Genomic DNA, 23,946 nt, shown 5'->3' with positions numbered 1-23,946 from the left:
CACAGGATCCATCTTTTGGCCAGTTTCCGAACATGCAGCATGCTTATGGTGCAAATTCACATAGTTCCTTCTTTGGACAGCCATCTATTCCTCAGCAGACTATGCATCCACGTTATTTCAATGGTGGCTCGGTGTTCCAATCTATGACTGGGGATTATCCTCAGGGAGGCATGGGTATGCCAAGGCCTTTTGGAGCTAATTTTCAGCCTGGTATGCAGGGGAATATGTATGGTGGTATGCAGTCCGGTATGCAAGGAAATATGTTTGGGGGCATGCAACCTGGAATGCAAGCAAATATGTATGGTGGCATGCAGCCAGGTATGCATAATGGAATGTTTGGAAACATGGCTGGAATGTATGGTATGCCAGGTGTGGGAATGGGAAATGTTGACCCTATGATGGGCATGAATGTTGGGGGCAGCAATCTTGCGAAGCCACTTCCATATGATAATCTAACGCCTATGGGTAAGGCGAAAGATTATAAGGAAGGGGGAGCTGCAATGAAGTTTGATACATTCAGTGGAGCCAAGGATAAATTGAAAGCACTTACCTTTTTACAACAGTTTGATGCTGCTTTTTCTGGTGGGAATTACACAGAGTCCTCTAAGGTGAGGAAAGCTGCCACTTTTCTCAAGGACAATGCTTTGCAGTGGTGGTCTACTCTTCTTTTGCAGGGCAAAGCACCCACTACTTGGGTACAATTTAAACAGGTTTTCTCTTCCGTATGGCTCACATCTACATTTTAGGTGGATGTTATGACTGCATGGCACAAGTTGGATGCTTCAAAATGTGAAAATTTGGAAGATTATAACAAGAAGTTTTGGGAAGCTTTACTCCCAGTGACTTCTTACCGTGCAGTGCCTTTGTCTGAGCAGGTAGAGGTATTGTTGTGGACTGCCCAAGGAGGTGCGAGATTATTGTATCAAGACTTGAGTAACGAACATGTCACAGATGATTGAAAATGCTATAACAGCTAATGCGTTACTCACTGGAGGATCATCTGGGTTTAAAGGCAGTAAGAACTTGAGCAAGAAAGCTGATAAATCTGGGCATGCTTCACGTGATGCTAAAGGGTCTTCAGAGACACGGTATAAGAAGTTGCCAATGCCCAAGAGAACTTCTGAGGAAAGACAGGCTTTGAGAGATGCTCGGAAATGTTTTTACTGTACTGAAGAGGGACATCTGTCATTCAATTGTCCCAAGAGAAAGTCCCAAAAGGACACTGACAATAAAGAAGAGCCCAAGTCAAAGAAACCAAAACCTTCTCCAAGGTTAGTTCCTGATCTTGTGGGGGAACAGCCAGGTGGTGAAGAAACAGAGTTGTGCAGGGTATGGGGCAAAGTGAGAGATCAGAATGCCTTGATATTCTTTGGCACAGGTGCTAGAGCCAACTTTATTTCACCAGATTTGGCTGGCCGATTGGGGATTCGTGCAGAGGAGATGGGGCCAGTATATGAGGCCAACATGGCTTGTCCAGGGTATGCAGACCCGTTACTCCTATCATTGGGAAGCTTCGGCTTCATTTGCAAGGTTATGAGCTCATCACTCTTTTGCTCACCTGTACTCTTAGTGCAAAAGAAGGATGGTTCTTGGCGCATGTGTATTGACTATAGGGCGCTGAACAAGAATACCATCAAGAATCGATTCCCCATACCGAGGATCGATGACATTTTGGACCGCTTACAGGGCTCCACAGTCTTTAGTCGCATTGACTTGAAAAGCGGGTATCATCAAATACGTATTAGACCCGAGGATGTGCATAAGACAGCATTCCGAACCACGTTTGGGTTGTATGAGTTGTTGGTTATGCCCTTTGATTTGACAAATGCACCTACCACATTTAACAGAATGATGGACAGGATTTTCAGACCTCATAGAGCATTTGTGGGCACATTCTTTGATGATATGATTGTGCATTCACAAACTGAGGAAGAGCATAGAAGGCATTTGGCCATTGTGTTTGCAGAACTCACGAACCATAGGCTGGTTGTTAATGGCAAGAAGAGTGAGTTTTTCTTGCAAGAGATACATTTCTTGGGGCATATTGTGTCTACGCATGGAGTCCGTATGGATCCAGCAAAGGTGGAAGCAATTCTTAATTGGCCAGATTTGAGAACCGTGCATGATGTACGCAGCTTTCTAGGATTGTGTTCCTATTACAGGCGGTACATACGGTACTTTGCTGAAATTGCTTCGCCTCTTCATGCCTTGACAAAAAAGGCAACTCCGTTTAGATGGGCTGATCGGGAAATTACAGCATTCAAAAAGCTCAAAGAAAAGCAAACTTCGGATCCAGTATTGGTGTTACCGGACCTCCGAAAGGCTTTTGTTGTCCAGTGTGATGCATGCGGAAGTAGCATTGGTGCAGTTCTCATGCAAGAGGAACATGTGATAGCCTATGAGAGTAGAATATTGCAAGATGCCGAGAAGCATTTACAGGTTTATGAGAAAGAGATGTTAGCTGTAATTCAAGCTCTTTCTACATGGAAACACTACTTGCTTGGGGCTGATTTCACTGTGCAGACAGATCATCAGACCTTGCGTTATTTCCTCACGCAAACTAAGCTTTCAGAGAAGCATATGCGTTGGGCAAACCTTTTGTCTATGTTTCACTTCCAGATTGTGCATGTGGAAGGCAAAAAGAATGTAATGGCAGATGCTTTGTCACGCAAGCCACAGGTCTCAGCAGTTTCTACTTGCTTATCATGAGCTTGATGAAATGAAAGAGCAGTATGTCCATGATGAGGACTTTGAAAGGTTGTATGATCAGATATCTGAGGGTCAGAGGCATGAGCATTACACTCTCAGAGATGGGTTTCTATTGATGCATGGCAAACTGTGTGTTACCAGGCCATTGCGCCTCAAGGTTATGATTGAAAGTCATGCTCCACCGTATGCAGGTCATAGAGGTATTGACGCCACGGTAAAAGCAGTGGAGACTTTCTTTTATTGGCCAACCTTGAGAAGAGATGTTGATGCCTTTGTCAAAAGGTAAAGTTTGACCGTCAAAAGACACCAGGGTTACTACAGCCTTTACCTATTCCAGATAGACCTTGGGAGAGCATTGCCATGGATTTTATATTTGATCTTCCACGGACACAAACGGGCAATGATGGCATTTGGACTATCATATGCAGGTTCAGTAAGCAGGCTCATTTCATTCCCGTGCGTAAGACGATCAAAGTGGATCATATGGTGAAGTTGTTCATGGCGAACATCTTCAAGTATCATGGCTTGCCTACGTCTATCATTAGTGACCGTGATCCACGGATGACGAGTTTGTTCTAGAGAGGGTTGTTTGACAACATGGGTACAACACTCAAGTTTTTATCGTCATTTCATCCACAAACAGATGGTCAGTCAGAAAAGGCTAACTCTACAGTGTTGGATCTTCTTAAGTGTTATGTGTCAGAGCACAAGCAACAATGGGAAAAGTATCTTCCTTTGGTGGAGTTTGCATATAACAACACTGTACATACCTCGACAGGCAAGGCGCCTTTTGAGATTGTGGAAGGAGGGAAGAAGGTACCACCCATTTTGCATACAAAAGATAAGATTTTTGAGGTTGATCAGTATGTGGAGAGTATGGATGAAGCTTATCGGAGAGTTAAGTTGGCACTCCAGAAAACTCAGCAGAAGCAAAGGAAAGCCGCAGACCGTCAAAGACGTGCTTTAGAGTTTGCATTGGGTGATTGGGTTCTTTTGCGCTTTGAAAAGGCTCGACTCAAAGGGTAAAGAGCGCTTATTCCCTAAGTTGAGCATGCGTTATTATGGGCCTTTTCAGGTATTGGAAAAGATTGGTGAGGTAGCCTATCGCTTGAAGCTACCAAATCACTGGAGGATTCACAATGCTTTTCACGTGAGTCTCCTTAGACCTTTCCGTGGGGATGTGCCTGAGGATGTATCAGATGAGGCTCAGCCGGAAGTTGAGGAACTTGATGAGGTTCTGATTCCAGAGCAGATACTGGCACATAAGGAAAGGAAGGTACGAGGTAAAGTTTCCCGTCGCTATCTTGTGAAGTTCAAGAACTATTCACCGATGGATGCGAAGTGGATGGAGGAAGGTGACTTAACAGATTCACCTCAGGTTTTGCAGCTTTATCTCGATGCCTTTGAGTTAGAGCCGACTCTTGTTGTGGCTCATTTAGGTTCAGCAGAGCATGGGTCTGGAGCATTACCTGATGCTCAAGAGGGGGGTAGCACCTCCACTCCCTTGATACAAACACGCTCAGATGACATCTAGAGGTCGCTTGGTGCAGTTTTTATCTCACCCGAAGGTACTGAGGCTGACAGTACATCTGTTTATGGGATTTCTACGATATATGTGTACTAGTCACATGGGATATTGTGGTTGTGTATGGTTCACATTGGTATACAACTTGGACTACTACTACGCCATTGGTTTGCAGTGAATGATATTGATACATGTGCATGGCTTAGAGAGATTGGGACGCTGATCTTGCCATATTGTATATTTCACTTTGGATATTTTACTGTATCACCAGAATGTGCCATTTTTCAAGAGGGGGGTATGTCATGGCCCTGTGAAAATGGAACAGCACAAGTGTGGGCATGGTGGTTGCTGAGTCAAAATATTAAATGATTCACACTTGGGGTGCCCGGACAGAGAGAATGATGTATGGACATCCCTAGGTCTGAAGGGGGGAACTAGGAACATTAATATTTTAATGTTATATGTGTGGTTGCCCCTAGGCCTTAGTGGCCCCTAGGGAACTTTAATAATTATTAAAGTTGGGGCCCTAGGACAAGTTTGGGGAGGGGGCAACTCCACTTTTGGAGTGCATGCCTCTCTCTCTTCTCTCTCGCTCTTGCTTTTGGGAGACATGCGTGTATGCTCAAGCGTGGAGAGAAGAAGGAAGCTAGGCGACTGCTGTTTTGCTAGTTTTTGCTGCTGTTTACTGTGCACACCTGCCCGTACAGTCCACGTGTGCAAGTGTACGACTGCTGCAGGACAGGCAGCTGTCTTCTCTGCTGCATGCTTTGCTGGTACAGGCAGCGTAGACAGGGGTTGAGCACGTACAGGCGGCGCTGTGGGTACTGCTGAGGCTGTACTGCATGTACAACTGTACGGACAGCAGGTACAAATACCTGTACGACTGCTGACAGGTGGCTGTACTGCAGGTACAGAACTGTACCATCAGGTACAGTCAGGTACAGCAGGAGCAGGAGCAGGCGCACCAGTACACTCAGGCGACAGAGCAGAACTGTCCGTACAGTTCTGTACGAACAGACTCTGACACGTGTGCAGAAGCTGTACGGACTAGTACAGTACAGATTATCTGATCTGTACAGACAGGTACAGCACTGAGGTGGATGCAGAGAGGAAGGTACAGACAGGTACACCCACACGTGTGAAGCAGAGTTGTTGAAACAAGTGTGCAAGTACAGACTGGTACAACCACTTCCTCCGATGCACATCCACGAGCTGATTTTGGTAAGCTCTGAATTTGTTCATCTATCTCTCTTTCCATTGGCTTATGTCTGTTGCAGATTTGACCTATCTGGCCCCTTGTGAGAGGAGGGGTATGGCAGATTGAAAAGGGTGGAGACAGAGATTGAACAGTGAATGTATGTTTGTGCTGAGATGTTGAATCATGTGCATGAGATATGCCAGATGTATGCTCATGGCTGCCCTGCTAAATGGTCTTGGCTGATCAGAGGGAGGCACAGAGTGTTGCTTTGAGACACAGATCTGTGTGTGTGAATCCTCTGTGCTAAGAGGTATTGTGGGCTGTCAGATTGGACATATAGGTGTATTCTCTTGGCTGATTTTGTTGTACTCAGCCTTACATATTTTTGAAATTGAATAAAGAAATACCGCAAGGGGCGCTAAGCTTTGGGGCCAACAGGTGTCTTTTTATTTTCAGATTTGGGGCACTCTAGCTCCAATCATTTTTGTTTTCATATCTGGACTACAAGTGGAAGGGTGACTGCTAGTCTACCGCACTTTGGTTTCTACCAGAGGCCGGTTTCAAGGTTCCGTTGCCGGGACCAATCATCAACTTTCTAAAGGGGGTGAGCTCGTGGTTGCCTCGAGGAAAGTCATCGCTGATTTAATTTTCAAATTTGGGGCACTCTAGCTCCAATCATTTTTGTTTTCATATCTGGACTACAAGTGGAAGGGTGACTGCTAGTCTACCGCACTTTGGTTTCTACCAAAGGCCGGTTTCAATATCCCATACAAACTACATGGGTCATGGATCTTCGAGATAGAGCATCTGCTACTTTGTTGTCTTTACCATGGGTATGCATAATCTGAAAATAAAATTAGGCCAAATAACTGGCCCATCTTATATGCTTTTCTGATATCTTAGGTTGAGACATAAAATACCTAAGACTTTGATGATCCGTCTTGATAACAAACTCAACACCCATAAGATAGTGCTTCCAAATCTTTAAAGCATGAATGATAGCCATCAATTCTTTCTCGTATGTGGGTGCGGTCTTTTCAGCTCCTTGAAGTCTTCGACTCTCATAGGCCACGACATGGCCCTCTTGGTTCAAGACTGTTCCAATGCAATCTCCTGAAGCATCACACTACCATAAATGGTTTTGATAAATCTAGAATAATCAATACTGGTCCTTTGCTAGCATAAAACTTTAGTGCTTCAAAGAATTAGTTTTCAATTTTGGCCCACGGCTTTCTTTGTCAAATCATGCAATGGACTTGCTACCACGACAAACCACTTAATGAACTTTCTGTGATAAGAGCATAAGCCAAGGAAACTTCGAACTGCATGCACACTAGTCAACTTTGTCCATTCCATAATAGCCTTGACCTTATCTGGGTCCATCCTGACCCCTTCCTTGGACACTATATGGCCCAAGTAGTGAATCTCTGATAAAAAGAACTCACTCTTCTTGCCATTCACATACAACTTGTGCTTTCACAATTCCTGAAATACCATATCCAAGTGCTTTCGATGCTCCTCTTCATTCTTTGAATGCACAATAATGTCATCAAAGAAAGTAGTTGCAAACTTTCTATGTGCTCGAAATATTCTTTCCATCATTCGCTTGAAAGTTGTCGAGCATTGGTAAGACCAAAAGGCATCACCAAATACTCATAGAGTCCAAAGGTAGTCCTGAATGCGGTCTTGTGAATGTCCTCTGGAACAATCTTGACTTGATGGTAACCACTCCTCAAGTCGATTCTGCTAAAGATAGTGGCTCCATCCAATCTATCCAAGATGTCATCAATCCTAGGAACAGGAAACTTGTTCTTTACAGTGATCTAATTAAGAGCCCTGTAATCAATAGACATACGCCAAGAACCATCACTTCAATGAGACGACTGAAAATTTATTAAGATATGTTGCCACACTTTCTTCGGCCTTTTGCTTTATCTCATTCCATTCCTTCTGCACATCTGCCTGAAAGTTTGCAGGAACGAACTTTTTGTTAAACATGGTTTTAAAATCAGTCCATGATGCAGGCTCGGTCCCATCTTGTACCACTTTTAGCCACCAATTCAAGGCGGCATCTTTTAAATGCATAAGGACCATGCAGAGTTTGGATATTTCCGAGAAGTCCTCGCCTCCAAAGGCGGCATCAAACTGTTTAATGAAAGATAAGGCTTTCTCGGTGTCTCGCTTTCCGTAAAAGGTATCAAACTTTACGCTTTTCTCTCCCAGCTTGAAGTCCACTTTGCCGGTTGAAGGCTCCTTTGCCACCTTCTCTTTAGCTAGGCCTGAGGAAGGTACATCAGATAGAGCAGGTCTAGGGGTAACTTCTCTCTGTCCTCCATGAGTGATGGATTGGGAAACTTTGGGTTCTCTCAAATGGTAACTCCTTTAGCTTGTAAGTAAGCTTTGGCGGCTTCCACTCCTTCAGCTTCAATGGCTTGGTCTTTGATAAAGTCTTCTGTAATCTTGTTTCTTCTTGACTCTCCAAGCTAGGAACTCTTCATCCAGAAGATATTGTCTGAAATTTTAAAAATCCCGATATTCTGTTGATGTCATGGCTGCGGTCTCATGAGAGACAGATTGGCGGCCTTGGATCCCTCCTTGATGTTTTGGGTTGGCTTCATAGTTAATACCTTCTTAAGGCCCTTGGTCTCCCTCAACTCTTGACATGATTCTGTCACCCCAGAAAAGATTTCTTCAAGAGAAATCCTGCTATGATACCACTGTAAGCCCAACAGAGCGTGCAGTGACAAACTCAACCACGTGTACAAGAGATATAGAGAGAGAGAGAAGGGGGAGAGGAAGATGGGTATAGGGGTTTCACGCAATACACCACGCTGAGCGGAGAACAGGCCCCGCCCCCTTTCCAAGAATTTATTTCAGGAACAATCCACGGGCTTTTCCAAGCTAGGACCAATACAACAAATGAATACAATATCAAACAAGAGTGCCGATGTCGAGGTCGGGCTGAAGTCGGTGTGGAGGCACAAGATATCTAATGCCGAGCTCACCACGGGGAAGACCCACAAGAGTCTTATACCGGTCTAGTACCAATATCCAATGCATGAACCAAATTCTCAGGCTCTCCAACACCCACAAGAACTCTGCACCCAATATGGAAAGGAATCCCAAAAGGACAAACACGAAGGTGGTGACTGCTAGGCACGACAGGGGTGGATGGCTGAATGTACCGTTGTGGGCGCCTGAGCAGCAAGAGATGGCAGCACAGTAGAGTGCAGGGCGGCGCTTCAAGGCTGTGCAGGCAGAACAAGGCAATGCTGTTGGCGCCGGTGGTGATCTTCAACAGCTGCAGTGAGCGGCAGCGTTGCGATGTTGCACAGGGTGGCGCAGGTGGGGCTGGAGTCTCTGCACAGGGGCAACAGACGGGGATGGCGATGCCGGGAGCCATAGAGGCTGCTAGCGAGGACTGAAGGCAGTAGCAAGCTCCAACAGCAAAGGTGGCTACAGGCGGTACAGAGGTGTCGCTTCTTCTCAGGGCAGCGCAAGGGCGGTGGCAAGAGACAGAAATACTGCACAAGGCTGAGGCGGCGCACGGCGGTAGATGGAGGTGCAGGTGGCACAGCTCACAAAGAGGGCACAGGGATGGCGGCACTAAGGCGGCAGCAAGAGGCGGCCCAGCCAGGAAGTGGGCGCTACCACCGGCGGAGGTGGAGGAGCTAGGTGTCGTACGGAGCTAGAGAGGGAAGGTGGAGGAGCTAGAGAGGGAAGGTGATGATGCTCAAGACTAGTCTTGCTTTCCACAAAGTTAAGCTCCAAGAATTTCTATGCTCCTCCATGAGGGTACAAGCTTCTTATATACTAGATGGGAGGTCCCTGGTTTTGTTTTGCCTTGCTTTTGCTTTATCTCTTGGCTTTTGCTTCTCTCTTTAAACATTATTAATTATAACCAAAGTTCTTGATTTGTGCTTTTACAACCTCAAGGCCTTGCTTTTTGGCCCTGGAGCTACTTTTTGAAAAAGCAGCTTTTAGCTTTTTGATCCAGTTCGATGTCCTCTTTCCAATGGTGTCCTCAGCTTTTGGTCAACATAGTTTGACTTTTTGCTTTTTCTTGCTTTTTGACCAAGACTGGTGCTTTTCCAATTCCAGCTTTAGGAACCCTATTCTGTAGCATGCACTGAGCTAGGACCGTGTGAAACAACGGGGCCTTTTCTTTAAATCTGAGTTTAGTGAGTTTAGCAATCCTTTAAAACAGCATACATGAAACTGAATATAGATGTAGTAGCGTCGACACCACATGGGGTCCCGAATTACCCACTAAGGGGCCCCCTCCTACAAGCAGGAGTATTTGCTTTATTTCTTCTGCTAGAGAACTGTAAATAAGCTGAACTGTGTCCACAAGACTGAGCGGACAAACTGACTGACTGATCGCCAAACGCAAGGACAAAGCGACCAAACGCTGGGCAAAACTATGCATAGGCTTTAGGCATTTGTGAAGCTATCTTTGAGAGTAAAACACCAGCCCGAGGACATCAAGACTTAGTTGGGAAAGGATTGATCACCCTAACTCAGCTTTAAAAGTCTCAAGGAAATTTTATACGGTGTGTATCCTAGTGGTATGGAACACTAGGATCTGCAACATATAGAGTTTCTGTGTTCTAACCTTGCTATATCCTATCCTTATACGGGGTATTTTCCCTACGGTAGACAGTTACACAAGACTTGACAAGGAAATCGAAAGGGTAATTTGGATGGGGTTGCTAGGATTGGATGGGTGAATCTTTTACCCAATTTTGCACTGACTTGTATGATTACTTGAGAGGGCTATGTCAGGCCGATGGGAATTTCAATCGATATTGACAATAGGTCTAAGCGGGGAGCTCCATTGATCAAGACTCAGGGATCATTCCACTTGTTATGGTGGAAGGTAGTCCATATCGTATTTGTAACCAATCGTTCGTGATGATTCAGTCTATGCGCCGAATTGTACTGAGATCACGAAAAGGATCCTTTATGAATGTCATGACTCTCCTACAGTAGGTCATCTGGAGATTTGATGAACTTGCGTTTTTCTTATCATCCTCAATTCGATGGGAGCTCTACACGACCATTTGATTGGGAGAGTTACCTATGATACTGCTGAGAATATAGTTCTGACAATAGCTCAAATATGTTTGGTAGGAGTTAGGTTAAGCCCTAGATTCCCTCGGACTTTAATAGCTTGAAGGAGACATGGTTGAGTTGCCTGATAATTAGGAGTCTTTGAAAGGGAGGTATGATATCCCTTAGGTACAAGGATTTACCAAACCCTCAAAAGGATGGGTATTATGTTACAGCTAGCAAATAGTTATCTCGATTTCAGGTTTCCAATTCCATGAGGAGTTGGAGGATTGAAGGATGGTTTATGTTCTTAAGGACCTACTACGATTCTACTTTTTTGTCTTGTTCCCATGGTCATATATGCTGGAGGATCAATAGCTTCAGTTGAGCTAGTTCCTTGGTAGATGGCTACATGGATTTGATAGACAGGTATAAACCTGATTTCGGACATAGTTGATGCACGTAGCTAGATTCTTCTTCATTTATTTCCAAGAGTGGAAATATCCTAAGTGGGGAGGATTGTTATGTACCTAGCACTAACCCTTAAGATTAGATACTAATCCAAAACAATTAGGAGAGCCTTGGGATTAGGAAAAGCAAGAGGATTTAGGTGGCTAAGGTTCAGGTTTAATAAATCCAAGGTTACTGGCTATTTATGATTATACTTTTATTTATAGCAGCAATAAGCACTATATAAACGATTTTTGGATTGTTATTGATTCATCTAGTGTGGACCTGGACCAAGAGGCTTACTCATGCCATGGACATGGCGGGTCACGGATAGTCTTGCTCAAGGTCCCTGTGGGCAAGCATTGGTGGTATGGGACGCCAGGGCTGACCGGCATGGACTCAAGGGAGTGGAAGAACCTTAGTTCCTGACTCAAGGGAGGCTTGCGAACGCGAACCCACGGTTGGGTGGTGAGCTTGCCTCATAGTAGCTCCGAAACGCATTTCAAAAGATATGAAGCGAACTAAACATTTCGTATTGTGAAATGCATTTTTTATTCAACATGTTTTTTTGGCCCCAAAAAAACATTATCGAAATGCGTGAGTTGCAATGGACTGGCCGTCTTTGTTCGCACCCATATCCAGGCCATTTTGAAAAAAAAAAAAAAAAGAGAAAACACAGGTTGTAGGCCCAAGTACAAACTATAGAAAGTTGTAGACAGACGTTTATTGCTGAAAATGAGTACGAGGGAAGCCCGTAGGTGCTTACAAGCATAAGAGACTGTTGCAACAGCCAATGAACTCTGGCAGATATGCATAAGTGAGATAGAAATGAGAAGGGTAAGAACCCTTATATCTTCCTGCCAGCAGGCTGATAGCAGTCATGAGCCATAAATAGCCTAAAAGACTCATACAAATGCTAGGAAAAACCTAAATGATCTCTACTACTTATGTTAATGCAGGGCCTCGTAGAAATGACCAGTACAAGCATGCTAGGGTTCATGTAGACCATCTGGAGATGATAAATATATTTTCCAACACCTCCTCTTCAATGCCAAAGGGGCGGTGCAATACCAGCACACTGAAGTAACACCTCCAAAGTAGCTCTCGGAAGTGGTTTGGTGAAGAGATCAGCCACATTGTCCTTGGTAGAACAGTAGGGCAGCCGAAGAAGTCCCAGCTCGATCCAGTCATGTACAAAATGATAATGCACCTCTATATGCTTGGATAGTCCCCGTATCACACGATTCCAAGCTAGAGCAACAGCACCCTGAGAATCCGAGAAGATGGTAACCGAGGAAGTGTCGGCACAACACAAATGCTCCAGAATCTGATGAATCCAAAGTGCCTCAGTGGAGGAGAGAAAGTAGGATTTGTACTCAGCCTCGGTGGAAGAAGCAGCAACAATCCTCTGCTTCTAAGACTTCCAAGAAACCAATCTTGTACCAAGCATGAAGTCATATCGAGATGTAGACCTCCAAGTATCACTACAACCTACCCAATCAGAATACGTAAAACCAACCAAATCAGCACCATTGGAATAGGTGATGCTATAATCTGAAGTACCTCGAAGATAATGAAGAACTCTCAAGGCTGCCTACTAATGAGACCTTCAAGCGGCTGATGAGAACTAGTTAAGAACACTCATAGCATAGGAGATATTTGGACGGGTGTTGGCAAGGTAAAGCAATGAGCCAACAACCTGCCGGTACTCTGTGGAATCCACTAAGGGTGTAACATCCTCCTTGGATAACTTGGCATTGGGATCCATGGGACAAGAAAGAGATGTACATTCTGACAACCCATAAAGTGAGAGTAGCTTCTTCATCTCTCTGTGTCATGTGCATGATCAATGCCATGGACAAACTTCAGACGCTGATCCAGAAAAGGTAGCCAGATAAAGACTATGAACCAGATAGGAGCACAAGAGGACAAAGGTGGATTCAGAGCATGGCCTGGAGGAGTTTCATAACCATGCGTTAGGAGCCAGGACATGGGGTCGGCTGAACCAGCACTGGTCCGCTGAACCAAAGGAAGGCAGGAGCCGGCGCATGATGAGCAAGGGGAAAAACCCTGTCGGCTGCATGACTTGGTGTTGTCGGCTATACCAGAGGGGGCAAGGCGGCTGCAAGCGCTCCAGAGGACAAGGCGGCAGTGGCGACTAAGGATCGAAGAAGACCACCAGTCGGGCAGCGCTGAAAAAGGGCATTTAAAGCATATAAGACTGGCCGACTTGCAGTCGGCCAGTACACCAAAGTGTCCAAGACTACTATAAAAGGAAGAGTGTGCTCATTATTAGAATCATTCTCTCCCCTATGGAGTGGATCAAGTATTAGGCTAGATTTTGGTGATGTTCACCTTTTATAAGGCAGCCTCTCTGGCTGTAGAACTAGAGTATCCTTTTTGTACTATATGAAATATACTGAATTTTCCAGCGCATCTCTCTCTCTCTACTCTCTCTCCATATCTGCGTTTTGCATCAGATGTTTTCCAGGAGTGTTTAGGACTGAAAGAAGACTATCAGAGCTTCCGCGTGTTAAACTCTGCCAAACCTCCAGCCCAAGAATATAGTGAAGAAGGCCAAGATTAGTCATCTCAAATGTCTCTGAAAGCTTGTACTGAACCTATGTGACCAACTCAGTATCTGAGCTAGAAAGGATGAGATCATCAACATACAAAACAATGACACAAATATCCCTACAAAAACCATTTGCAACCAAGTATCATTTAGCATGCTTTGGGAGCTTGCTTAAGGCTATATAAAGCTTTTCTTAACCTGTATACTTTAGACTCATTCCCCGGTTGGGATACCTCATGCAAATTACCATTCAAGAAGGAAATCTTAATATCCAACTGATGTAGGAGAGGCATAATTGCAAGAGGGCTGCAAAAGTCAAAATGGGAAACATACTATCTTCCCAAAACAATTGGAGGTTTGGTGCCATGAGAGTTCTCTCACAAGACTGTAGTTCACGATCTTGTGAGAGAAATTGGAGTACATGTGTACTTGTCCACACCGAGAAGAAGAACAGGCTCTCAACTAAACAGCTGAAAGGCTTGTATTTTGCCATTGCAACTTGCGATTGATAGAGCAAAAAGGCAACCCCATTGAACCTCACCAAGTCAATCCTAACAAGATTGATATCACAAAGTGCAAGGAGATTTCCAACATTCCTCATGAGGAGAGGCATCTACTACATGTTGTATGAGGAGATGACAACTCCATTCCGTGGTACATGATCCCAGACACAAGCTAGTACCAGTGCGACACCGGCAGATCATGAGGATGAGGCATTTGAGGACTTAGTCGGTGGTACTACCGACTGAGAGTGAGGATATTCATGATGGAGAGGATGTTGAGGATGATGAGCAAGAGAATGAGTCTTGAACTCTCTAGTCATTTAGCTATATAGTACAGCCACATAGTATGTACTTTTTGGAGATTATTCAACCACCAATGGAACTTTGTTTTATGAGTCATAAGTATTATCTATTTATATTAGGATGTTTTTTTGTCTTTTTGTTAAGTGAAGTATAAAACTCTTGGTTGCCTATGGATGCTAGAGATTGGAATCTATATGATAATTGATTATTAATTATTGATGAATATGGATGATGTTTTCTAGCATTGTATCGTCTTCTACGTTGAATTCTCATGTCTTCAAGTATTCTGCCTACAAGAATAGACCAAGGCCTAAATACATAATTTCATGTATACTCTATACTGAAAAATATATATTTTAAGAAGTTTTTATATGAAACTTATTTTTGGCATTTCAAAAACATATGAAACTCCTAAAATGTTTCTAAAACATGTTTCAAATCACGCGTTTCTGAAACACCTAGTAACTATGGTCGGGATGGAACTCTTACATTTCCAGGCTGGTGGATGGTGATGTGGAGCTTATGAGAAAGCTAGAGAATGAGCTTCTCATATATGCGAACAGCAGCCACAAGTTTGGACGAGCAACAGCAAAACTGAGAGACACACAATTGGAGCCTGTGTCTTGGTGGGAGAAATATGGCAATGGTATTCCAAACTTGGTGGGTTACTAAGTAGTAAGTAGTAAGAATATTGACAGTCCACTATGAATTGTGAATCGTGATCATAGCTTACACTTCTATTCAATGATAAAACTTGTTGATTTTTATTTGCAGAGAGCATTGCAATGAGAGTTCTCTCACAAGACTATAGTTCACGACATTGTGAGAGAAACTGAAGTACATGGGTACTTTTCCACACCAAGAAGAGGAACATGCGCTCAACTCCACAGTTGGAGAGGCTTGTATTTTGCCATTGCAACCTGCGATTGATAGAGCAAGAAGGCAACCCCATCTAGCCTCGCCAAGTCAATCCTGACAAGATTAATATCACAAAGTGCAAGGAGAATCCCGACACTCCTCAAGATTGTATGAGGAGATATAGCTCCATCGCGTGGTAATCCCGCTAGTACCAATGCCACACCAACAGATCATGAGGATGTGGCATTTGAGGACTCATTCCGTGGTATTGAGGATATTCATGATGGAGAGGATACTAAGGATGATAAGCAAGAGGATGAGTCTTTAACTCTCTAGTCATTTAGCTATATAGTATAGCCATGTAGTATGTACTTTTTTGAGATTAGTCACCAATGGAACTTTGTTTTATGAGTCATGACTCATGAGTCATGAGTCATCATTATCTATTTATATTAGGTTGTTTTTTGTCTTTTTGTTAAGTGAAGTATAAGACTCTTGGTTGCCTATGGATGCTAGAGATTGGAATCTATATGATGATTGATCATTGATTATTGATAAATATGGATGATGTTTTCTAGCATTGTATCGTCTTTTACATTGAATTCTCACGTTTTCAAGTATTCAGCCAGCAGGAATAGACCAAGGCCTAAATACATAATATCATGTATATTCTCATGTATATTATATACTGAAAAATACTCTTTTTTGCTGTTTTTATATAAAACTTTTTTTTGGCGTTTCAAAAACATATGAAACTCCTAAAACGTTTCTAAAACCCATTTCAAATTAGGCGTTTCTAAAACTCCTAGTAACTATGGCTTGCCTGCACCCCTTTTGTTTGGTTTCTCTAATCTAATTGATGCCTATATATCAGTTGATCCTTAGAAGGAGTCCCTCACAACCATGGATCTATTTGATCCCCCGTAACCTGCCTGTGCAGCTCTCTAACCCTAATACCAATAGTCATAGGCATAGATGTTACCTTTTAGATACCAGAATTGGCTAGGATCTATGTACATCTTAATACATATATACATAAAACACGGTTTAAGCAACATATCTCTCTCTTCTCTCAGTTCATCTTTATGTTTCTATACTATTAGTGGAAGTCACAAAGGTGCTGAATTGGTGCAGCTATGGAAAACACATAGTACAAAGGTGGTTCTTTTTGGTTCAAACAAGAAAACACAGCCAAGTGGTTCTTCAACATCAAGTATCCCGGTGGTGCTAGAATGAGAGCAACCATGAGGTATAGAGCCCCCAAGTGGGTATCGTGGATTCCCAAGATGTTCAACCCGACAACCCACGCTACAAGGATAAGGGGATGTTACGTACCTAATGCTAATCCTCAACATTAGCAACCTAATCCTATAGGGTTAGTAAAAATTCTTGGATTAGAGAAAGCAGACTGATATAAGCGGCTAAGGCTCATGGTTAATAATACCAAGTATATTGGCTATTTATGAAACACAAACAACCAAATTAGGACCAAATAGAAGGGGTGCAAACTAGCTCACCTCCCAACCGTAGATTCTATCCAAAATCAGCCCTAAGCCGAAGGCTAAGGCTCCAATCCCACGAACCATGCAAGTCAGCACTGGTATACCACCAACGATTGCCTACTGAGGCCTTCGGCATGACCGTCTGTGATATGTTGAATCCAATCGAGTTCTTGACGGTAATCCTGGTCCATCACCGACCACAGAGTGAATAACTCTCTATGAAAATAATAACCCAAGTCTCACTTATATAGTAGCTACTGCTGCTATAAATAATTGTCCAATTATAAATAACCAGTATACTTGCTATTATTAACCATGAGCCTTAGCGGCCTATATCGGCATATTTTTCCTAATCCCAGGGATCTCCTAGCACTACCGATTAGGCCACTAATCTCGAGGATTAGCATTAGGTACTTAACAAGCGAGGAACAAGGAGTTGCAGGTTTCCAAGAAGGGATCTAACTCTCAATCCAAGAAAAGTACAAGGATTCAATCCAAGGAGGGGAGAAGAACATGTGCACATTTCTCAACGTAGAACAGTGCATTAGAGATTGGAGCAATCCAAGGTTGCTACAAAAGGTTTTCAAGACAAGATCCAAGTGGTCAAGAGTGTAGGAGATTACGCAATTTGGGTAGTGAAAAAGTGTATAGGTGCTAGGGGAATAAAATGCCTAGGGACATTAGAGTTTTAGCATTTTATGTTATATGCTTATAACCTTAGTGTGGGCAATTTTAGAAGTTGTGACACTCGGCTAAGGTTGGTACACCTACTATGCATGATGTTATTTATTGTAAGAAACGCACAATAGAAAATGACGGATTGAAGGTGAATATACAGGTTTTTGTAAGTTTCTCATCACCCGGCCCCTGCTCGTTTCATTCTGTACAGTTCGTGTGTGTTTTGCTTGTGTTTATGCCTTTGCTTTAGCCATTACAATCACTACAAGTGATATCAGAGCTATTTTCACTGGCAGATCGTTGAGGCTGTACAGCAGGTCATTTGTGTGAAGTCAACCTTGGGTAGACAAGGTAGTTGTCAAAGGCACCGCACAGGTTCTATCAAGGGATACAGTAGCAGCGCATAGGTGGCTGTAGGGTTCAGCAGCACTCAGGAGGTCATGAGGTGCTGCACAGGCAGTTGTAATGCCCAGCAGCGCACAGGAGGTTGGGAAACCAGCAGACTTAAGGGCTCCCCAACATACCATAAGCACAAGCACCCCCACTCTAGGGTTTGCATTTTTATTCATAGTAACTTACATTCGTATGTATATCCATGCATAGTAGATTAGGGCAATCTATGTCTGTCTAAGTTCATTAAGTCAAGCATCTTTAAGTTAATCTATGATTAATTGCATTAATCTCATCTTAAGTCTTAGTTCGCATGTTTCACATCTAAACTCATCGTAATTTTTTTCCAAATGCCATGTCATCTACACCCAAAAGTGGATACATATTAGCTCACCTTAACATAGTCCGCATGCCCAGGACAGTCAACATGGGCATAATGCCGCTTTTCTGTCTCATACTCCACATGAGCCTGTCCACAACCACAAATTTTTAAACTCAACACTGCTAGACGATTGGTGTTTCTTAGCCGAAGGTCGAAACGTTTTGCCCCGAAACCTCAAAAACCTCGAAACGTCAAAAACCCCTGAAACATTTCTAGTGACTATGAGTGTAAAGCAAATATTAAGAGAAGTACTAACTGTAGCGATTGTGATGCCTCGAGCCTTTTCCTCCGGAGCTTTGTCTATCTCATCAAAAGCAACTGCCTTTGCTTTGCCTTCTTCTGCAAGAACCTATGCCAAATGTGGAAAACATGAACTTAACGAAAACCAAAGTGCGATCTTTGACTCCATGAGAGTCTACTCACAAAGCTTCAAATCATCAACTCCATCATGTATAGCATAGACTACATGCCATGACATCCCCATTCCTGTCATCAGTGCAAGTTCATGCATAAAGAGATGTCAATGTAGTAGACAAATCTTCATAGATAAACCATCGAAACAAGTTTCTATCTTCAGAGATATGTCACGGCAGTAGACAAATCTTCACCGTTAAACCATCAAACTGAATTTCTATCACTTCTTTTGAGGTGAAGGGCAGACTCAGCCATGATCAAGGCTAGAACAAATGTGGAAAACATGTGTGAGGACTAGTAATTATTCAAACACCAATAAGAAAACCTAGAAAAGATTTCTTATGAAAAAATACACATCTAACATTTTATAGTAAAGAGCTCACCTTTGTAATTGCAGCAGTTAGTGTGGTTTTTCCGTGATCAACATGCCCGATAGTTCCAATATTCATATGTGGCTTTCTGTAGATATGTTAAGCTTATGAGTACGAGGAAATACAACTTATAAAAAAGCATAACTTGTGATGTGATCCTAAAATTGCCCTCACCCATGCACTCAAATCCTAACAAAGATTACACCACACAGAATATCACTCACACACGAAGGAAAAGACATCGTCAAAAATATAAGCCTCTCAAGGGAAAAGGGGAGACACTTATCACATTGTGATTTGCATTCAAATCACAAAATGCAATAAGGAATTAGGTATCTTCATACTTGGTGTTTATGGATGAGAAGAGAGAGACTCCTATTGATAAGTTGTTTACTCAAAAGAGAATTCCTTTCCTAAGTCAAGTCGATATTATTTTCCTAGATTCTCTGCCAGAAAAATTGCCTCCTCAAAGACTTCAAGTCCATCCAATTGGCATGGCAAATTGGCGTTCATCACCGCCTAACCAACCACCAACCACCTTACAAAGTCAATGCAAGACAACAAGCATTCAAAGGTGCCTTTGTGTAGGTTTAGCTAGAGTATTTCACTTTATCTAACATGCAAGCTCATTCAGGCACCTATGCTTACAAATTCATGCCCTTTCGCTTGTGCAAGAACCCACCAATTAGTAGATTAAACTAGGTCAAACTTTGGCATGAGTTTCATTTACCGAAAACACATATCAACATTAAGATTCAATCAACACCACAAGAGATGAATGCAAATACCTCCTTTTTTGCATATTAAATTGATTGATGAATTCATCTCACACCAGGTATGTGTTATCCACATGCATTTAAAGAACACATAAACCCCATTCACAACCAAAAGATGGTTCAAGTCACTAAGCCAATCCAAATGATCAATATACAAACTTGCACATCTCTCTAATACCAAAGAGAAAGTCCTCAGTACTTACCTTATGTCGCATGGCCAACTGCCATAGAAAGTCAAAACAACAACATGAAAACCTGTATGAATCATGTAGAAGAAGCATGACACATGACACAATAGACAAGAGGAGATCAAAAACCCAGCATGCACATGTGAGTAGGCAGAGGCAGGTTATAATGTTGTAATGTTTGGCATATGGATACTACAATCCCAAAATGAAAGTTTGACCATTTATCAAAGTTACCAAGGATCTTTACACACACCCGCACGCACGCGCACACACACCGCCAATCGAAAAACCAGCGCCACCCTGTGATGGGCAAAGGTTGATAGTGCATGGACAAGGCTCTACCCACCCATCAGCCGGAAGTCTAGAGAACCTTAGCTATCCAGGAGGACAAGTAAGAAGGCCATGTACATTCAACAAAAAAGGAATGCAAATTTGAAGTTACTGAGCTACATAGGCACAAGGGAGCCTCTCATCCCTAGATGCAAAAAAAGCCCTAAAAGCCACAGTTTTCGGCCATTTCACATACATACAAGGGCAAAAAATGCATCTAATGGTGGATGAACACACTTAGCAATGATGTGGGTCGGTCGGGGAAAGAAGGGTTAGAAAGACTGAATGTTAATGACGTCTAAGCTGGTTTCAGCATCAATTTCTGCACGGAATTGGACTTAGGTCAATTGGTGAAACAGCGATCTATGGGAAGCAGAAGGTGCATGGGTACTTACGTGCGGGCAAAGGTAGCCATGCCGCGCCTCCAGCAGGAGGGTCCCAGTAGGGGGAGCTTGTCCTCCCACGAGGCATTTTTGGTGCTCCTGCTGCTGTGGCAGAAATGGTCGGAGCACGGAGTGCCGATGGTGGAGAAACCATTCGCCGAAGAAAGGCGACACTGTAGAAGAAGACGGGAAGCTCGAGACGACTTGCAAACAGTTGCAGCAGCAGCCATCGCCATCGCGCAGCAGCTACTCTCTCTCAACAAATCCAAGAATCACACCAAAAACCCTGCGTAGGAAACCTTCGGGTTTTAGCCCACCTAACCATAACCATAACCATAACCAGAGTTACAATTGGGGTCCTTTGAAGGGCGACCCCACTAATGTGAGATTTAAACTAGCATTTTTTACTTATAGTTTGATTCTTTCCAAATGCAACACATTATTGTGGAGGATCACTCAAAACTAAACTTCTCTGTGGAGGATTAGTCAAAACTTCTCTGAGTAAATCATCATTGTAACGATGGAGGAAATTCTATCTATTTTTTGCAAAGTTTAGTTTTGGTGTAGATATGCTTGAGTAATATTTATCACTTGTGTAAGCAAAGTTATTGTTCTCAATAATAAGTTAATATATGGGTCCCAAACTTTTTCTTACATTGATTAGTTTGGTGAATGGAGAATCCTTATGAGTGAGGGGATGGCACCTTAATGATGAAGAAAAATGACTTGATCTTAGGACCTTACGTGTGATGTGACGTTATAAAAATAATTATCGAATTTTCAAGTCTATCTCCCGATGCTTCTTTGTAACCGCCTCAAGATGTAGATAAAAGGTGGACAATAGTTGAAGCCATTCAAGGCCGTGGCCTTCAATGCGTGCGCGTGCGAGAGAGAGAGAGAGAGAGAGAGAGAGAGAGAGAGAGAGAGAGAGAGAAGGCAATCGCTGACATTTAAAATAAACTTTATTGATCTCACGAAATAGAGCGAAACAGAGAGAGATAAAAAAAACATTTTTTTAAAGGGTGTTCGCGTTCTAGGATTTCCACAATCACCTTATTTTTTTAAAAAAATCAAAGAGAGAGAAAGAGAGAGCGATTGAGCGTTCATAGTGTGTGTGTTTTTTTTACATTTAGACTAAGGTTGTAACCTTAGTCTAAACCTTACTCCATTCATTAGTTAGTGCCCGTTTGCACTTGCGAGGCACTAATTAATGAATACGGGAGTATGACTGAATAGCCAAAAGATGCACAAGTATTTGCCTCAATAACCAAAAGATCAATGGTTATTTGCCTTAGCATGAACAAACCCTTATGAGTTGAAAAGCTATACATTATTACACAATTTAGAAAAGGCTAGTATGTTTTTTCTCTAACGATTTCGAAAAGAAGAATCTCTTGGCCATTTTCAATAAGAAGTCAATCATTAAGCAAAGCAAGGGTTGAAGTTTATTTTTGTAATTTTTAGATTTGAAATTTTTAGATTTGGTGTAAGTATGTTTGATTAGTATTTATTGTTTTTGTAAGTTTACAATAAAAACTAGCAAGACACCCTTTTGAAAATGGATATTTTGCAACTTTTTTTCTTTAGAGTGGGTATTAAAAGGAGATGCCTATACCTCCTTCTTGGGAGCCATTTTTGGGAGGTAGGTAGATTCGAACCTAGTATCTCCTTTTTAGTGTAGTCATATAAGGCACCAATTCTCATCATCATTTTTTACTAATAAAATGAAGCCGATTCCTTTACACATTGTTTAAAATGAAGGCGTCAAATTTCTTAGTGTCCTTACCTGAGGGGCAGAAAGCCCTAAGAAGAGTGTTAAGTCTTGAAAACCGAGGGCTTTCCCCACATAGTATGCTCTTTCTATTACGATGGAAAATGGACTACCACTTAGTGCACCTATACCTCCTTCTTGGGAGCCATTCTTGGGAGGTAGGTAGATTCGAACCTAGTATCTCCTTTTTAGTGTAGTCATATAAGGCACCAATTCCAATCATCTTTTTTTACTAATAAAATGAAGCCGATTCCCTTACATATTGTTTAAAATGAAGCCGTCAAATTTCGTAGTGTCCTTACCTAAGGGGTAGAAAGCCCTAAGAAGAGTGTCAAGTCTTGAAAACTGAGGGCTTTCCCCACATAGTACACTCTTTCTATTACGATGGAAAATGGACTACCACTTAGTGCACCATAAAAATTCTAGTGATTTTCTTTGAATCCAAGGTCTTAGTAATTTATTGAAATCGCGTGCTTTTATAACTTTAAGTGCTAGGGTTTATGGGCTAGTTGTATGACAACCTTAAGAAAATGAAAGAAAAATGCCAATGCATGACTAAATAAACTCAATCCATAATTCAAAACACAAATATCTCATGATTTAATTTTAGTCGTCTCTCGGTTAAAATAATTGTTGCATTTAAATTTTTAAGAGCCCCAACAAGCTACAACGAGGAGCATGAATATTGGTACCAAATAGAGCCAAAAGAGAAATAGTGATTTTGTCAACTACACTAACATTAACGTATTTAAATAAAAATTTCATCCCTAGTACCCAACCATAATGTCACGTAGGCTGTAACGCTTGTGTGACTGACGGCAGACCGGATGGCCATGTCCAGGGTTCAGTGGGAGAGGACGCCCATGCGGGTCATGGGCGGCCAGGCTAGTGTGGACGGCAGGCCACACACTATATAGCCTGGGGGGTGAGGGGCAATCCTCATTCTTCCTCTATGGCTGGGTGGTGAGCCAGAGGCCGTCCCCTCCTGTGGTAACGCCCGTAGCGGCGTTACGGATATCTAACATTGGTATCAGAGCGTCGGTTCGATGGGGTCGTCAGGGTCCGCGCGTGACCGGGGGACCGGAGCCCACTCAATGATTTTCAACCATACATCTTCTTATCCTTATCTCCAATGGAGTGTGTGGAGGGAGGCGGCCAAGACAGAATGGAAGGGAAGAATTCTCTCACTCTCTCTCTCTCTCTCCCCGTCACACATAGCAAACGAATTGCAGGTAAGAGCTCGTTTTTTTTTCTCTGCGTTGAAGCTTGTGTGCGAAATAAAATTTCGTTTGGTAATGGTGAAGCTTGTCTGCGAAAGAATTCGCTGAAGCTTGTCTGGAACGAAAAGCGTTTCGTTAAACTTGTGTGTGGGGGGGCGACACCAGCCCCACGACCTGCAAAAGCAGCGCAGCATTGCGCCGTTTGAGGTGGAGCGAAGAGCCCATGTGCGCCGTCTGAGGGAATACTTGTTCGCTTGTGGCAACACCGCATTGGGAGATGGTGTTATGCCTGGGTTTGTGGGTCGTAAAGGCATAGGGCGAAGACCAGCCCCACGGCGGCCAGCCCAGGCGGCCAGCCCAAATGGCCA

The 23,946-nt window shown here is 42.9% G+C and overlaps 1 protein-coding gene across 1 annotated transcript in view; it reads right to left on the bottom strand.

The window, feature by feature from the left end:
• The window catches only part of LOC147607870 (elongation factor Tu, mitochondrial-like), an 88,444-nt gene extending 67,551 nt beyond the window's left edge, over positions 1 to 20,893 (bottom strand). The window contains exons 1-4 of the mRNA XM_086789958.1: positions 20,600 to 20,893; positions 18,923 to 18,998; positions 18,382 to 18,474; positions 18,138 to 18,212 (exon numbers count right to left, since the gene is read on the bottom strand). Of these exons, the coding sequence (XP_086646084.1) occupies positions 18,138 to 18,212; positions 18,382 to 18,474; positions 18,923 to 18,998; positions 20,600 to 20,823 (468 nt within the window). The 5' untranslated portion in view covers positions 20,824 to 20,893. The remainder of the gene's footprint in view (positions 1 to 18,137; positions 18,213 to 18,381; positions 18,475 to 18,922; positions 18,999 to 20,599) is intronic.
• Between the last annotated feature and the right edge of the window lie 3,053 nt (positions 20,894 to 23,946).

This window comes from Cibotium barometz, chromosome 54, assembly GCF_041138505.1.
Source record: "Cibotium barometz isolate CiBa-2024 chromosome 54, ASM4113850v1, whole genome shotgun sequence".
NCBI classification, from domain to species: Eukaryota; Viridiplantae; Streptophyta; class Polypodiopsida; order Cyatheales; family Cibotiaceae; genus Cibotium; species Cibotium barometz.
The sequence above is the reverse complement of the archived record's forward strand: the minus strand, read 5'-3'. Positions and strand labels throughout refer to the sequence as shown.